The 18,737-nt window shown below is 43.0% G+C and overlaps 1 protein-coding gene across 4 annotated transcripts in view; it reads right to left on the bottom strand.

The window, feature by feature from the left end:
* The window catches only part of LOC131693979 (proton-coupled zinc antiporter SLC30A1-like), a 79,044-nt gene that overhangs the window by 4,194 nt on the left and 56,113 nt on the right, over positions 1–18,737 (bottom strand). For all 4 annotated transcript variants that reach the window (XM_058982297.1, XM_058982298.1, XM_058982295.1 and 1 more), the window contains one exon: positions 59–137. In XM_058982297.1, coding sequence (XP_058838280.1) covers positions 59–137 — 79 coding nt within the window. The remainder of the gene's footprint in view (positions 1–58; positions 138–18,737) is intronic.

Here is an 18,737-nt window from a genome sequence, read left to right as displayed (position 1 = left end):
GAGATACTCAACGCCTTTAGATTTGAGGTGTTGTTTTTTTTCTAGATAATAGTCCTACCTGTTTCTACATCATTCCCAACTCTGGAGTTTCTTTGGCGACATAAATATGGGGACGGCGTTGGTGACGATGGTTGGTTCTGAAAAGACAACAAGAACGAGAACCGAGTTTATTCTACTTGAAAGGTTGGCACAGTATTATCACCATGATACGACGATGTTTTCTGTGGAATCAGGAATCAGAATATATTGGCTCAAATGGCACGTTCCCCGTACATAGTCGGGGATTTGTGTGTTAGTTTAGGGGGTAGGTACGATCAAAAATGCTTCAAAGATCTTAAATTCCTTTTATTACCGCAGATGCAATTCGAACAATGAAATTTGGACCAAATTTAAAACGAAGACATGATGATCGGATTTATACAAAATGGTAACACAACTAAAAATTATATTTGATACTATACTCGAAGGTGCAGTTCTTCCGCAAATCTATTGGAGGCAAATATAATGCATCTGTGAGCAGGTTGAACGATGACACGCTTTCCAATGTGTTCGATACTAGAACCCTATCAATACCCGAAAACATACTGGAGGAGGCATGTTAGTGACAGCTAATAGCAGCTTAAAAATCTTCACTTTTGATTGTTTGTCGTATAGTCACACGAAGCTCACATACGAGGTACATCCAGAAAGTAAGTGTACTCAATTTATGTAGGGCTCAAAATTTTTTAATTTGAACACAAACCTTTGGTTACACTTGTACATATGGTCGGAGTTAAGTCAGATCGGGTTTAAAGGGGGGGGGGGCTTAAAGTTTGAATCGCAGCATCCTCTACGTCATAATTGAAAACTATTTGTTGCGATAATTCTTTTTTATGATTACATATTTCAAGTCTGGCAAAAGTCGAATGTAGCTGAAGAAATTCTTTATCCAGTGTTATCATTATCTCATTTTTTGATGTTTTGCGACTTAGTCCGGTCTGACTTAACACCGACCACGAGTAAGCTATTTTTCGACATAGTCACCATCCCTCTCGATGCAAGTGGTGAGCCGCGGGATCAATTTTTTGATGCCTGCCTCAAGGAAGTCTCCCGCCAGATTTTTCGCTTACTTGTTCCACCTTCCCTTTCACCTCCTTGTTCGATGAAAAATTGTTCCCAGCCATGTGCAACTTAAGGGAGGGAAAGAGAGGGAAATCTGAAGGAGTCAGGTCATGGGAATACGATGGGTGGTTCAAAACTTCCCATCCAAAAGAGTCCAGAAGCAGCTTCGTGGCGTTGGCTGTGTGGGATCCGACATTCTCGTGCAAGAGGCAGACTTCCTTCGTCAGCATGCCCTTCCTTTTATTCTGAATCTCCCTTTAAATTTTTTTTAGCGTATCACAGTATCTTACCGCGTTGATAGTCTCCTCATGAGGCAGATATGCCTATTGCCTTATGGTCCCAAAACGCGAATGCCATGATTTTTTTGGCTGAAATTGTGGTTTTGAGTTTCTTGGTGGAGGGTTACAAGGTCTGACGCCATTATTGAGACTGCCTATCAGTTTCAGGCGTGTAGTGGACAACCCAAGTTTCGTCTACAGTAACAACAGAGTAGAGAAAATCAGCCTTCGAGTTCATAGCTTTCCAAAAACTTGCGAGTGACGGCGCGAATATCGTACTTGGCGGGAGATACGATCGATATTTTTTCGCGAGAGATGCTACTGTGTCAAGAGTTTTCAATTTGGTCTCGTTTTGAAGGGGATGGGTCAGGCTACGACGCAGTTTTGCCAACATGTCGAAAAAGTATTCACTACAGCTATGAGTGAACCAGTGCTTTTGCATTCTGGACGTGCCTCGTAGGTTACTTGGTGAACAAATAAAACATACTACCTATTTTACCACTGAATTTCTTAGTGACAGAGCGCGTTGCGGGTATTTTTGGGAAAACCCTAAAGGGAATTTGATTGACTAGTCTCCTTGGCGATTCATTTGTTAGCTGCGCATTGTCACAAATTTCGAAAATCTTTGGTTTTCAGCTATTCAGCAAACGGTAAATTTTCTAAGTATTTGTTATATTCTGCAAATATGGAAATGAAATAAAACTGATTAATGAAAATCTTATGCAAGCCTCTAGTCGCTCGAGAATAGTTTCGTCGTCAGGAAAGGATAGAATAAACATGCGATGTGCTTCTGTATTGGCTGCTTTAGCTTTGGCTCGCGTGTTTTCGCAGCACCGGGTTTCTATGCATTATTTTCTAAGCAAACAGAATGCATACCAACTGAAGAAAGCTTTCTTTTGAATGGCGAATGAACGGTTCGTAATGCGATTTTTTCCATACTTGGTTGTGAGTAGACCAGTTACACAGTAAAGATCGGTCAGTGGGCTAGCAACGGGAGCTGAAGAGAAAAAAGTCGGAGAAAATCGGGATATCGTTGTCTGGAGAAATTTCACCGCCGATGATCTCTCCGTCGGAGTGGCTGAAAGCCGAATGGTTTGTGGGAATGGGCATATATATCGGGAGAAAAACGACGACCCGGTAAAGATGATTCTTGAGCACAGCGAGCGCGGTAGACCGACCAGATAGAGAACGACCTGCGGACCCTTCGAAGACTGCGAGGCTGGCAACAAGCAGCAATGGACCGAGTGGAGTGGAGACGGCTTCTGCATACTGCAAGAGACAACAAGGCATAACCTGAACGGTAAGGTAAGCAATCGAGAGAAATACCGCCATCGAGAAATTCTCAACCTCAGCTAGCAGATAAATGAGCGAGTAGTAACAAGAAGAATAAGAAACCCTGCGAAGGTGGTTGTAAAGATGTGTAAATCATTATGGTCGACACGTTCGGGTCGCTCGTTTCTCAACAGGTGGCAATATTTACAGCAAGTCAGATATACCGTGAAGGTTGGACAGTAAGCAAAAAAGTAGCAATGGAATAAAACATGAACAATTAACATAAAATATAAAGAGCAAGGGCACAGTCCCTACTTAAGTAATACATAACGGTTGCCCTGGATGGATGAGGATTGCGAGATACAAGAGGTTTTGGTTTAGTCGGTAGGTTTAACTACTATAAGCCAATCCAATACTACCACGAGTCAGCAAGCAGCGGTCTGAGTTGAAGAATCCTTCTCTATCACAGAAATGTATCCAATTTGTTGAGCTGAGTTGATTTGTACACAAGAGTTGGCCCTCCAGGGCTCGGAAAAAATCTTCAAAGTTTGAGGGTTTTATTGCTTTCTTTTATAAGAAACGAAAACAAATCAAAACCACCGACCCCCGCCCCCCTTGATAATTTTCTGCGCACGGGCCTGACTCCGCTTCTTCACATCTTGCGAGCAGCTACCGTTAATGACATTTATTCGTCTTGCTAGAAATCTGCGAACATGTTTCCAGTCCATAAAAGGGATATAAACGAAATGTCGTGGAATTTCTTAATTAAGTACTGTCTCGAAATTGTTCAAGTTGGTGTTCAAGGAACATTTTCAGTGTCTCTGCAAACAGTATCTAAGCGACGATCAACGTGGCTCCACGTCTGGACGTTCGATATCGAATAACCTGCTGTGCCTAAGATACTATAGAGCATAGAGTATGAAACATCTCGCTCAAAGCGTTATTACTTGCAGCAATATGTGTGCCGCTTTTGATAAAGTAAACCATATAATCGCTAAAATGGAGAGATATCCCAGTGAAGTCACTTAGAACCGTTGATGTTTTTACTTTACTTCAATGAAATTCTGAAGAGTCAACGCTTGTCCTTTGCAGACGATCGAAATATATTTTATCTCATCCACTCAACTGATTGATTTCAGATTGCTCCAACTACAAATTGAACACTTCGCTGATTGGTATAACAAGAACCGCATGTGTGTCCGAAAAAGGGCTCGAGAATATTATTCCCACTAAAACACTCGGTTTGTTTTAACCACTTTCTACTAGATGCAGAAATTAAACGCGTAGGTCACGTGAAGGATCTAGGAATAATATCAAATTCCACCTTGTGTTAAAACAGCAAGCACCTCTCCTATACAGTTAGCAAAGCATCTCGAAAGCTGGAATGCATCTTTCAAGGAGGAAAAATTGTTCCCAAAATCGTGAATAAAGTGCCATGAATTCTGGAACAATCACGTTTTTACGTTACGAAAACAGGACCATGAACAAAAATCATGGCTTTTATAATTATGTTCGATTTCTCTTCCGTAACGCCCGCATAACGCTTTCATTAGTCGAAATATTTGTTTTTATTTTGTGAACTTCAGTCACGGCTTCCGCCAAGTTATTTCTAATTCGATTCTCAGTACGCGAACTGAATCACAACTTTATGAACATTATTCACAAATCCAAAGGTTGACTCATGATTTTTTTCATGGTTTTAGAAACATTAGTTCACAAAATCAAAATATTCTGGCTATTTTCTCGTGAACTATTTCACGAGATTCGGAATTTAATTCATGAATTCATTCAATCCTTGTCAACTAATTAATGATCCCTAATATATTAGTCACGATCCAATATCCATGCTTGTGAAATTGTTCACAAAATCATCAAATATTCATGAATTCTTGAACTGGTTCATGATTCCTAATATTTTAGCTACGATCCAGTATCCGTGCTCGTGAAATAGTTCACGAAATCATGAAATTTTATTCATGTATTCGTGAACCAGTTCATGATACCTAGTATAATAGTCACAACTTACCATTCGTTTTCGTCAAATAGTTCACGAAATCATTACATATTATTCATGTATTCGTGAACTAGTTCATGATTTCTAACATATTAGTCACGATCCAATATCCGTACTCGTGAAATAGTTCACGAAATCATGAAATATTATTCATGTTTTCGTGAACTGGTTCCTGATTCCTAATATAATAATAATAGTTACGATCCAATATCCGTGCTCGTGAAAAAGTTCACGAAATCATAAAATATTATTCATATATTCGTGACCTGGTTCATGGTTCCTAGTGATTTACGATCTATCTAGTATCTTTTGCGTCCTTGTATTATTTAGAAGACATTTACAACTTCATGCAACATGGTAATGAAATTTTTACGTGAACTCTTTCACAAAATTTGAAGCATTATTCGTAGAATCATTTTTGTTCCATGCACTTTTTCTTGTAATACCCAGCTACTAGCGACCATTAATAGGTACGAGCAGTAGATATAAAAAACTATAAGGACCTCGAACATCGTTATTCATTTGATAAGGTTTATTGTGATGTCCGGACGGAAAACGAAAACTGCACTGGGAACCCCAAATAGTGTGCGTGATATAGTTCATAGAACCAGATATCGCGAATGAATCTTTTTTCAATTATCCAGTTCATATTGTCACGTTATTCCGAGTTGGTAAGCAAAAAATAATAGATTACGATAATGCGAAGAAAATTTACGAATACCATGATAAAACTGCTGATATCATGATCATTAGCTACATTACTCTTTGAAAGTAAGCTCTAAAATAAAATATCATGACAACATGAACAGAAAATACGAAAATTGTAACCAAAATCCTGAAATTATGAACACGAATCACACAACTAGTGACGAAAAATCCCCTAATCCCCGTTCCCTAATCGGCTCTAACTCGACCAAACCCCAACGATATACCAGGTCTCGCTGGATCGAAAATCCAATGTAGTTTTAGTGGCCAAAATGCAGTCCGGACAGTTTTACCACATCCGGAACCACTCCGGATTCCGTTGGGGTAATAGACTATTCTGGGACCAAGCGAAACAACTATTGTGAACAACTTGGTGACTCAAAATCCCAAGGCCCACCTGGACAGTATCTGACAAAGCTCCCGAACAATGTGGTCACCCACCGACCCGAAGCAAACCCTACCACGCGACGTATCAAACTTCATGGCTCCTCAGAACGAGCTCATTGATGGCCATGTCAATACTATCCTTCCTGTCCGGAATCACCTGGCCACGTTCCGTACCAAGTACCCCGGAAAAGACGGCCACCTACCGATTGTAACCCGCCAGGGTAACAATTTTGCACTGGGTGGAAATATACCCTTTTTTTGCGTATACACTCCGTAGAGTGTATTGTTTACGTAAAATTATGCTCACCGCTGTTCGGTACCGTTCACATTTAGTTGTAAATTTTTGTTCATTTTCGCGTTTGTGAACGGTTTTATTCGTACAGATAGGTTAGATAATTTTTGTTTTACGTTTGTAAATAAATAGCATAGGGTTTAGTTAGGTTACCGCTCTCCTTTCGCTGCAAAAGTGGTCTGACTATGCTGTGCTATAGCGATGACAGCTATGCGGCGGTGCGTTTTTTTGGTGCTTGTTTGTTGTGGTCGAGTGCGGAAGGCGGCCATCGTAAAAGAGGAGAAAGTGACGGACCACGGTGACAATCAGACGTCCAGAAAATTGTAGTGTTTTTTTCGGGACAGTTTCCCGCCACTGTAAAATCTTAAGGTGCGCGTGTGCGACGGTAGATTCCCGTCGAAAGTGCCGGCCCGTGGTCCGGGTGCTAAAGAAAGTGTGGTGCTGGATCGCCGTCGGGGGAAGCTAACTATCAAGGAGCTTTCGCTTCCCCGGCTAACCGTAAAGGATCCAGACGCACCATTCCGCCCTCGCTGGGAAGGATAAGCCGAACGAGCCTTGCTCTCCTTCCCAGCTAATAGCCAAGGAGAGCGAAGCAGGGTGGACAGCGGCTCCCCCTGGGAAGAACACTGCGGTGTCTTCCGGGATTCTTTGCGGGGAGCAAAGAATCCGGTGATTCGTCACCACCGTCGCTAGGGAGGTTCCGACAAAGGAGCAAAGCTCACCTCCCTGGCTAATTGTTAAGGACCGCTGCCGGAGCAGCCAACGTAAATAGGGAGAACTCGGCCGTTGCTGTCCCGGCCGGTCGGAGGAAACCGCCCGCCTATCCGCCCGCAGCAGCAGTGCACAGTGAAGGGAGAGTAGGTGGAAATAATACACGGTAAAATTAAATTTATTTGTTTTGTTTACCTTTTTTTTGTTGTGACGAAAATCCGAAATTCTGTAGAGGCACCTAGGCCGCCCTGAAAAGAAGGGTTCGCCGGGCAAACCAGAACCCGAGTAGTGGGCAAACCCCTACTTACATTTGGCGCACAGCGCAAAACACACTGAAAAAAATATTTTCCTATTTTGGAAAATATTTTTTTCTTCCGGAGTGTGGGGTGCTTCTACTAAAATCGAGGATTTTCGTAGAACAGTGGTGAGGTTTCTTCCGCAATATTGTTCCGCGGTCGTAATATTTTTTTATTCACATTTTTTGGTATATTTGATTTTTTGTATTTTCCTTTTTGTCCGAATTTGTGGATTGAGTTGTTTGTGTATGGTCTGCCGGACGAGTTGTTTGAAAGTTATCGTCATTCATTTGGTCGTGGTGGCTAATTGCCTTGAATTCTCAATTCGATTTGATACATTTTTGGTGCAATTTGATTTCCTGAAATTTTAAGGGAATCGATAGTGGGCGAAAAATCAGAAATTTTACCGTACCAGTACTTACATGCTTTGTGTCTTGGTGATTTCTTCCAATATAGCGCGAGTTATGATGGCGTTGGAGAAATTCAACCAAGCGTGTGTGTTCATGCGCGTCGATCATTTGCATTTCGATGAGCTGGATTTTGAGTTGCTATCTCGAAGCATTTTTATCTCTCCTGATTCGGATATTTCGGGTGTACAGCGGCAGCGGCGTCTTCGGGGAATTTTGTCGCATGAGCGGTCGTCTCGGAGGGAATTAGTTCGCAATTTCCGGGGTGACGTGGGTGAAGAAAAGGAGATCTGCCTTGGTAAATTACTAACAATCAAGGAAGATCTCCAGTACCGGTGCCCAAACAAGGAGATTTACCGAACACGGTTGCTTCATTTGGGGTCTAGGCTCCAGGTTATCCGAAATTATGCGGCAGGGGAGGTCAACCAGGAAATTTCGGGGTTGCTGGAGGAAGTTCTAGCAGTTTATGCCAGTCATTTCAGTGACGAACAGGCAGCACTTCCTCCCGACAACCAAGAAGGGGAGGATGGAGAGATTTTGGGAGATTTGCTGAGTACAGACGTACCTGAGATTCCACAGGGATCCAATCCTTCCGATAACGAAGGATCTCTTTCCAAACAGCTCGTAGGAGACGACCTGTTGCGTGTCTTGTGCGAGATGAGGGACGAGATTCGACAATTGCGACAGCAATCCGACGATAATAAAGCCCTAGCGTCTCAGGGGTCTGATGCTTTTTCAAAAGCTACCGAAACGCTAATGGGCGGGATTGCTTCACTGACAACAATTTCGTCAGTTTTGAGAAAGACGGTTCAAGAAGTTGTTTCACTTCGTGAATCCGTCAGTGAACTTCGGGCACATCAGAAGGAAAGTGCTTCCGAGAAGGATCTGCAGACCGATCTGGAAGATTTGCGTTTGATGGACGTACCCGATTCATTTGATACACCAGAGATTCCTCGCCCAACACTGGCGCCCAGTCCCGATCAATTTGTGTTGAAGCGAGGATTCTCGGGTCAACAAAATCTATGTCCATCACTTCCAATCGAGAAACCGAAACAGAATACCGGATTCACAGCCCCGTACCAAACTCAGAACCAGCCTCACTTTCCTGAATGGACCGAACAGCGGGCGGGACCATCCTATCCGAACTTTTCATCCAACGCGGGAAACGGATCGATGGCAGCTTCAAGGAATTACTCGCGAAACCCGCAACGCGTCGCTGATTGGAAAATTCGGAAGTATGCTGGAACTGATGAAGGAACTGGACTAAATGAATTCTTGGACACCGTAGCGAGTTACGCTGCGTGTGAGCAAATGTGCGAAGACGAACTTTTCAATTCTGCGATGCATTTGTTCACTGGCAATGCTTTGACCTGGTATCAGGCTATGCGTGCGCAAAACCGGTTGTTTAACTGGAACCATCTTGTTTGCGAGCTCAAGGTAAATTTTGTTCATCCTGAACTTGATGCTACGCTCAAGATGAAGGCTCTCCAGCGCCGGCAGATGCGTAACGAATCTTTCCAGGAATATTTTCTGGAAATGGAGAAAATATTTCGTGCTATGACGGTTCCAATGGCACCGAGCGAAAAACTCGACGTGCTCAAGCGGAACCTGAAAGCCGACTATAAACAAATGCTAATCCTCAGGCCAGTGAACACGCTTTCAGAATTGATGAGTCTTGGTAAATCGATCGACGCCTCCAAGACGCCGATTTATCAGAAAGTTTTCGGTTCTTCTCGGGAAGTCGCTGTTTATTCTGATAATCCACCACAAAACAAACAAAAACAAAATAATCAAAACCAAAAGGGAGGTGGACAGAATAACGGCAACGCAAAATCCAAAACGTTTTGGAACAAGAATGCCAAACCGGCAGGTCTTGATTCAAGCAAGCCTCCTGACAACCAGAAAAAGAAACAGCAAGGGAATCAGGACGGCAAGAATCTCGAAGGAAACAATCAAAAACCGATCGAACCGCCGCAGAAACCTATAATGTGTCTGGAGTATTTGGTGGAAAAGCATCGTCCTCCCGTGCTCGGCGTCTGCTACAATTGTGGAGACAAAGGACATGAATTTGAGGAATGCCGGAAACCAAATCGGGTCTTCTGCATCGTGTGTGGTTTTAAAGGATTTGATGTTTCTCGTTGCCCTTACTGCCTAAAAAACGGGATCAGAACCAACTGAAGTCGCAGTTGGTAGTAAAGCAGCGCTCCAAAGAACAACTAACAATCCATCCCCAGATTTACGACAGTTTTCGACCGGCTCGTGATGAGGACTATGATAATTCGTTGTCTGTCGAAACCATCGTCCTTGACGACCCGTTCGATAACCGTCCATTTGCAATAGTCGCAGTGTACGGCAAATCCTTCAAAGCCTTGCTCGACAGTGGTAGTAACGCCACAATTATAACTAAAAAGCTATACCGAAAGTTTTCGAAAAGTCCCTTGAAAAGGTTGGAACGACCATTCGAACTACGTTCTGCAAATGGTCAATCCTTACCAATCATTGGACAAGCGTATCTCCCGTATACTTTTCAAAATTTGACAAAGGTCCTATGCACTCTTGTAGTAGAGCATCTGACCGTCAACTCCATTCTAGGTATGGACTTTTGGCGCGCCTTTGGGATTTCCCCTGAGATACAAAACTGTGCTCTATTGAACTCAGGTCAGGAATCAGAAGACGATGAAGATGAAGTACCGCGTGAGTCGATACTCACTTCGGAACAGTTAGCGCGCGTAGAAGAAGTAAAGAAGTGTTTCCAGGCAGTAGAGCCCGGAAAGCTAAGCCCAACCTCATTCACAGAGCACAGGATTGTCATCAAAGATGAATTTCAAGGTGCGGCACCCGTTTGCCGATATCCTTATCACATGAGCCCAAAGAAACTGTCAAAGGTCTGGGAAGAGGTTGACCGATGGCGGTCTATGGGAATTATCGAGGAGTCTGATTCGGATTGGTCGCTTAATATTGTGGCGGTCACGAAACCAGACGACTCAATCCGCCTTTGTCTAGACGCTAGGCCTCTCAATGAGCGTACTGTACGGGATGCATACCCTCTGCCCCACCCTGGGCGAATATTGGGCGGCTTACCCAAGGCGAAGTACCTGTCTACCATAGACTTGAAGGAGGCCTTTCTCCAGGTACCCCTGGCTAAGGATAGTCGCAAATATACCGCTTTCAGTGTTCCCGGCAGGGGTATGTTCCAATTTACCCGTCTACCATTTGGTCTCGTCAACAGCCCCGCTACTCTGGCGCGACTGATGGACCAGGTTCTAGGACGAGGTAAATGGGAACCTTACGTTTTCGTCTACCTAGATGACATCATCGTGGTAAGCGAAACGTTCGAGCATCACATACAGTTGCTCAAAGCAGTGGCCGATTGTCTAGCAAGAGCCAATCTAACCATCAATTTGGAAAAATCCCGTTTTGGAGTCCCCGAACTAAAGTTTCTTGGTTATTTGTTGAATCGGGACGGACTCAAGGTCAATCCTGACAAAATTCAGCCGATTCTCGACTACGAGAGACCGGTTACCGTGACGAAACTTCGTCGTTTCCTCGGGATGTGCGGTTATTACCGCCGTTTCATTGATCGGTTCAGTGAGGTCACTGCTCCCTTGACCGATCTGCTCAAAACGAAAACCAAGAGCTTAGTTTGGAACTCCGAGGCAGAACTCGCGTTCCTTAAAATTAAGGAACTTCTAGTCACTCCTCCAGTTTTAGTCCCACCAGACTTCTCCAAAGAATTCATTCTTCAGACAGACGCTAGTGACGTAGCAGTCGCTGCTGTTCTGGTGCAGGAGTATCCCGAGGGTGAGAAAGTAGTTGCTTACTTTTCGCACAAACTGACCACTCCCCAAAGGAACTATCATGCAACTGAAAAGGAAGGTCTGGCGGTGATAATGGCGGTTGAACACTTTCGAGGTTACTTGGAAGGTTATCATTTTCGACTGGTCACTGATTCGTCAGCGATTACATGGATACTGAAGACTAAATGGAAAACCAGTTCACGTATGAGTCGTTGGAGTTTAGAATTGCAACTCTACGACATGTCTATTGAGCACCGGAAGGGCAAGGACAATGTCGTTCCAGATGCGTTATCCCGGGCCGTAGCAGCCGTTTCCGCTTTGTCCACCTCAGACTGGTACTGTTCCATGAAGTCCAAAGTTATCCAAAATCCTGACGACTATGCCGACTTCAAAGTAGAAAATGATCAACTTTTCAAGTATGTAAACTCGAAAGTTGTTCCGTGCGACTCGCGGTTCAGTTGGAAACTCGTCCCAGCACCCGAGTTCCGTCAAGATTTGATTCAACGTACCCACGAAAATTTGCTTCACGTGGGATACGATAAAACGATCCACGAAGTACAGTTACGATATTACTGGCCTCGTATGGGATCTGAAGTACGAAAGTTTATTCGAGAATGTGGGACGTGCAAGGAAATCAAAGCTCCTTTCGTCCCAGTCCAGCCCGAAATGGGTAAGTCGCGTGCGACTAATGCACCATGGCGAATGGTTTCTGTGGACTATATTGGTCCTCTTCCAAAAAGCAAACGTGGCAATCAACACTTGCTTGTCGTCCTCGACGTCTTCAGCAAGTACGTCATGTTAACCCCCGTTCGCAAAATCGCTAGTACGTCACTCTGTACGATGCTGCGCGAACAGTGGTTCAATCGCCATGGTAGCCCGGAAATTCTGCTAAGCGACAATGCCTCCACTTTCACCTCGAAGGAGTTCAGTCAATTCATAAAAGAAACCAACGTCAAACATTGGCTGAACTCCCGCTATCATTCGCAGGCTAACCCAGTGGAGCGAACAAATCGCTCGATAAACACCGCAATCCGGGCATATGCTCGAACCGAGCAGCGCAACTGGGATGTCCACATCAGTGATGTGGAGCGCATCCTAAATACTATCGTTCATTCCTCCACTGGATTTAGTCCTCATTTCATTATACACGGGTGTGAAATGGCATCTGCCGATGACTTCAGCAGGATTTCCGGTGAGGGTGACCGTCGAAACATGAAGTTGTCGAATGCACTCGAGTCCTACAATGCTAAACTTGGACCACAATACTTACCGGCAAAAATTGTCTCAAAAAAGGGTGTATCCTCCTACGAGCTGGAGGATTTAGCAGGTAAAAATCTCGCAGTTTGGCCAGCAAATCTCCTTAAACCAGCATAAAAAAACTTTTCCGTGCCGTTTGTGGACTGACGGTATGCTTTTATATGGATTACTCACTTGGGAGTTTTCCAAAAGCAGCCGTCATTTCCCGACGGCAACAACACGGACTTTGGTCCGAATAAAAAACAATAAACATTTCTCCGTCTTCTCTATTTTTATTGTGGAAGACCAACTCTGCTGCGAGAAGGTTCTTCAACACCTTCTGGCAATTTTTCAGAGCCACACTCACGCAGTGTGGTAAACAAACACTCGCACGAAATATATGCTCTGGCCCCGGTGACGACTACGGTATGGTGGAATACTCTACTAAAAAAACACTAATCTTATACCGTGCCGTTCTCCCGGGCATCGGACGCATCTAAATACACTACCTGCCGTGTTCGGCAAACAAATACTAAAAATTCTTTTGCGCCCCACTCGCGCAGTGAGGTAACCAAATTATCCACTAATTTGCTTTGCTCCGGCGGTCGAGACGGTTACGGTAAAGAAAACTTTCTCACCAAACCAGTACCAGTGTTTGGAAGAAACAAAACGAACCTATACCGTCTTTTCACCGCCGGATGCATACACATCATTCCTCTGCCATGTTCGGCAACATAAAATTTTCAAAAACCCCTTTCTGTGGGGAACACTCGCACCTACGGGTGCACTAAATTATGTAAAATCTCCTTGTTTGGAGCACAAAATCACTACTCCCTTTTACCATAGGGACACAAAAAAAAACGCGCGGCTAATTCCCGACCGAAATAAAACACGAAATCGCGCGGAAACGGTATAAAAATCGCGAATAAAACAATTTGCGACCGCCAATTTCGCGAATTGTTTTGTTTTTATTTACAATTTTGATGATTCATTCATCATATCGAATGGATCATCGATTTGACACTTTCCTCGATGTTCGCACCAATGCTCTGCATCATGCAGGTGTAGCCCGATTCGGATCAGGATGGTATGGGTGTTAGGGAGAGATGTGGGTTAAAACGCGCCACGCATCTTCGATCTCGAATCGAATAACAAAATTTTTTTTCGCATAATTTTGGGTTTGTGGTTTAACCTGGGATGGTTCGTTTGATTCCAGCGGGAATCATTTTGATCTGTTTAAATTATGCGAAAGACATTCTTTGGTCCCTCTCAAACGTTTCTTTTGCCATGTACGAAGCGTTTTGAGGCGAAAAGGGACGAATATACAAACATTTTGTCCGGAATGTCTGCGAGTGGGAGAAATGATGACGTGTTAAGCGGTCTTGTATGTGTGAATGTATGAGTGTGGAATCGAACACAGTGAATGAATGCATGTGTGAATGATAAGATAAAATTGTTTTGGGGTTAATTCGAAGTGCTTATCGGAAGGTGAATGATCGAGCAGGCCAGTGATTGAGGATGAATGAATGGGATTGTATGAATGTATTTGGATAGAAACCCCAACACAAGCGTGTAGTACTGGTATCGTAAGGACACGTAAGACATTTCTGGACAGTCGATGAAAAAGAACAATATAATGCCGACAACCGTTCCCCTGCAAGTTGAAACATTGAAAATTGTTAATGCCACTTGCAGAATTTCGGGATTTTCGAGTTGTTACCGATCTTGTATTCGGATTGGATTTAGGGTTCAACCCATAACCGAGTAATGACGATGGCTGATAGCCTCTCGCTTCGCGTATGCTGTCAGTATTATCAGACCAAACTTGAGCAAACATTTCACCGATGAGGACACTCGGTCGATTAATTTTTTTGGATGAATTATTTATAAATTGCGGAAGAAATAATTAGGTGTAGTTAGTTTTTCTTTGTTTATTTATTTATTTATTCATTTCGTTCATTATTATTGTATCGGTGTTAGGTGTTAGGTTAGAAAAAAATTGTTTCCAATTTTTTTTCCACCCGGTGTGGGCGAGATTGTAACCCGCCAGGGTAACAATTTTGCACTGGGTGGAAATATACCCTTTTTTTGCGTATACACTCCGTAGAGTGTATTGTTTACGTAAAATTATGCTCACCGCTGTTCGGTACCGTTCACATTTAGTTGTAAATTTTTGTTCATTTTCGCGTTTGTGAACGGTTTTATTCGTACAGATAGGTTAGATAATTTTTGTTTTACGTTTGTAAATAAATAGCATAGGGTTTAGTTAGGTTACCGCTCTCCTTTCGCTGCAAAAGTGGTCTGACTATGCTGTGCTATAGCGATGACAGCTATGCGGCGGTGCGTTTTTTTGGTGCTTGTTTGTTGTGGTCGAGTGCGGAAGGCGGCCATCGTAAAAGAGGAGAAAGTGACGGACCACGGTGACAATCAGACGTCCAGAAAATTGTAGTGTTTTTTTCGGGACAGTTTCCCGCCACTGTAAAATCTTAAGGTGCGCGTGTGCGACGGTAGATTCCCGTCGAAAGTGCCGGCCCGTGGTCCGGGTGCTAAAGAAAGTGTGGTGCTGGATCGCCGTCGGGGGAAGCTAACTATCAAGGAGCTTTCGCTTCCCCGGCTAACCGTAAAGGATCCAGACGCACCATTCCGCCCTCGCTGGGAAGGATAAGCCGAACGAGCCTTGCTCTCCTTCCCAGCTAATAGCCAAGGAGAGCGAAGCAGGGTGGACAGCGGCTCCCCCTGGGAAGAACACTGCGGTGTCTTCCGGGATTCTTTGCGGGGAGCAAAGAATCCGGTGATTCGTCACCACCGTCGCTAGGGAGGTTCCGACAAAGGAGCAAAGCTCACCTCCCTGGCTAATTGTTAAGGACCGCTGCCGGAGCAGCCAACGTAAATAGGGAGAACTCGGCCGTTGCTGTCCCGGCCGGTCGGAGGAAACCGCCCGCCTATCCGCCCGCAGCAGCAGTGCACAGTGAAGGGAGAGTAGGTGGAAATAATACACGGTAAAATTAAATTTATTTGTTTTGTTTACCTTTTTTTTGTTGTGACGAAAATCCGAAATTCTGTAGAGGCACCTAGGCCGCCCTGAAAAGAAGGGTTCGCCGGGCAAACCAGAACCCGAGTAGTGGGCAAACCCCTACTTACACGATCCGAACCAAACCCTACCCTGCGACGCATCAAACTTCACGCCCCTTCAGCGCGAGTCCACTGATGGCCTCGTCCACACCATCCTCCCTACTTGGAACCATCTGGTCATGCTCCGGACCAGGTGCACTGGAAACGGTGGCCACCCACCGACCCGAACCAAACCCTACAATGTGACGTATCAAACTTCACGGCTCTCCAGCACGAGTCCACTGGAGGCCATGCCAATACCATCTTCCCCGTTCGGAACCACCTGGATATGTTCCGGACCAAAAGCCCTGAAAAAGGTGGCCACTTACCGACCTGAGCAAAACCCAGTCATGTGACATATCAAACCTCACAATTCCTCAGCACGAGTTCATTACTGACCAGGTCAAGCCTGCCTTCTTCACCCGGCCACGTTTTGGATCAGATGCACTGGGAAAAGTGGCCACTTACCTACCTAAACCAAATCCCACCATGCAACGTATCAAACTTCATAATTCTTCAGCACTAGTTCATTGGTGACCAGGAACGATATTCGACCGTGACAGAAATATCGAAAATTCTCCCCGATAAGCTCCGGTTGGTGGTAAATAGTTTGAAGCAGGCAAATAATATTACTGGGTACGAAAGAGTACAGAGTATATGTACCAACAAATCGGGTGGAAAACTGTGGGATCGGTTCCGATTCGAGTTTGAATTGCGCGAATCTGCTGACACACGGGGTTGGTTGTTTTGAAGACCCCATGCTTCAGGCAGTGAAGATACTGGAGTCAGAAAACGTTTCAAACGCATTCAGTATCAGTCGCAGCTGATATATGTCAACTCTAGACCTTTTATTCAAAACCTCATATCTAAAATGAGTGACTCTCTTTGTTTACTTTCTCTTCTGTTAATAATTCGGTCGCTTTAATATTTATCCCATAATATGCTAGTCAAAATCATCGTCTTTCGATCTGTACTGTAAAATAAGTAAAAAGTGCTATAGTGACGCCGTAAAAATCGAAAGAGAAAGTAAACAAAGAGAGTCACTCATTGTAGATATGTCTTTTTGAAAAAAAAAAAACGCTCAAGAACTCAGATTCCTATCGGGTACCTTGGCAGAGTCTGCAGAGTCGTTGTAAAAGTTAGAAGGTGTCTCTTCAAGACTCTCCTAAAATAGCTGTTCGAGGAAGTACTGGTGCAAAACCGAAGCAAGTAGCTCCTGTTCTCAGAAATCTGAGCTTGGAAAATGTGTTTTCAGCACTTCCTAGGACATCAAAAATCCCAAGCTTTTTCTCATATCTCAGCCAGAGAAAGAAATCAACGCTGGATTAATAAAATCATCTGATTGGACCGTATTTTAGCAACTTTTAATTTTTCTAACCATCTTAAAAGTAGCCTAAGCTTTCTCCCCGCAGTGAAAACATTCTTGATGCAGTTGACTGCAAAATGGCCCCTCCTTTCAGCGATTGTATCCTTCGATGGCTAATTCATCGAACGAATTCGCGGATTTGATCACTGTTCTACAGTGGAATTGCGGAAGCATTATCCCGAAAATCGATTTTTTAAAACTGAAATGTGATGCATTTGCATTATGCGAAACATGGCTTACTTCAGAAATAGATCGGAGATGACGCAAACGGAGAACTACTTTTGGGAATCAAAGAGTGCTATTCTTCCAATCGAATCAACCTCCCCTCGACATCAGGCATTGAAGTTGTTGCTTGCCAAACTCGAATTAAGGGGTTATATACAAAGTTGTGGCGAAAAAGTGAGCTAAGTTCGTGATTTTTTTAAAGTGCTTTATTCAAATTTTATTTGAAAAAGCAAACGACAGTTCGTTGGTAGTACTACCGAAGATAGAAAAACCAATTTGAATATAAAGAAATACTCCAGCTTGTCGGAGTTATGGCCCATCTCTCGAAGAGTGTTTTTTGGCAGAGGTTTGCGATGAACGCTCTCCAAGCTCAACTGAAATCCAAAAACTAAAAAGATTATTAAAGAAAAATGTATTGTGGTGTACCTTGAACGGATCGGTTTCTCAATAGAAAATTTTTTCTTGCAAAAGAAGCATGTTGACCAAAAAATTTAGTTTTTTCGAGTTCCAAATTTTAAACAAAAATTAATTGCGAAGAATCGAAAAAAAATTTTCAAGTACACGAGAATGTAAATACAAACAATTCAAAAAAAAATTATGAAGATCGGACGCATAATTTTTGAGATATCACGTTCACCGCAACGGTACTTTTCAAAAAATTTCATTCCGAGATAATTGCGTTTAAAGTTTTGTGTTAACTTCATTCGTGGAAGAACCAGCTCGCTGCAAATGGCTGTAATTTGAAATCTAATGCTCCGATCTGGATGAAATTTCGCACAGATACTTTCTAAAGTATGTACTTTTAGAATATTCAATATATTTTCCGATTTTTTGAGTTTCAACTTTGTATATAACCCCATAAGGTTGGGAAGGGGAGTAAGGGTTTCAGCGTGGAAAAAAGGTTTTTTCGAATTTTTTTAGCGTGAAGCGAATTGATTAAAACTTTTCTACATTATAGTGTATCATTTCAATAACATTTTGTAATGTTTCTATGGAAAATATCGATGACGAAGAATTTTAATGAACGTATCTGGAAAAAAAACATGATTTGCGGTGTTAAGGTTCAACTGAGAACGCCTCAATAAGCGGCCATCTTGGAAAGGCAACAACCACTTACTGCGTATTGCATATGTATTGAATATCAGATCAATTTGAGACCTCCTTACTTATTACAATGCAGGTTTTCAAAATATAGAACATATTTTGATCTTTCGCTTGACATTTACAATTTTATGAACCAAAATGTGATATTCTTTTTTGCTGCAAGCCCGACTATAAATGTACTGTAACAAAACCACACCGTTATCGTTAAGTTTACAATCATCTACAGTTAAATTTAATATTATGCTACAAAACCAAAACAACAAATTTCTAAATGGAAAATTTCATTATCAAATAGACTTTGACAGTAAAAAGGAGTCTTTCGATTTTCCATGAATTTTTTTCTCAGAAACATTGAAACTTAATGTTAAGTTACTATATCATTGTTGTTGGACAATGAAATAGTTTGTAGAGGGATAGCTACTGTAAATTTCTATT

The sequence above is a fragment of the Topomyia yanbarensis genome, chromosome 3 (genome assembly GCF_030247195.1).
Source record: "Topomyia yanbarensis strain Yona2022 chromosome 3, ASM3024719v1, whole genome shotgun sequence".
NCBI lineage: Eukaryota > Metazoa > Arthropoda > Insecta > Diptera > Culicidae > Topomyia > Topomyia yanbarensis.
This window is presented reverse-complemented; position numbering and strand designations above follow the sequence as displayed.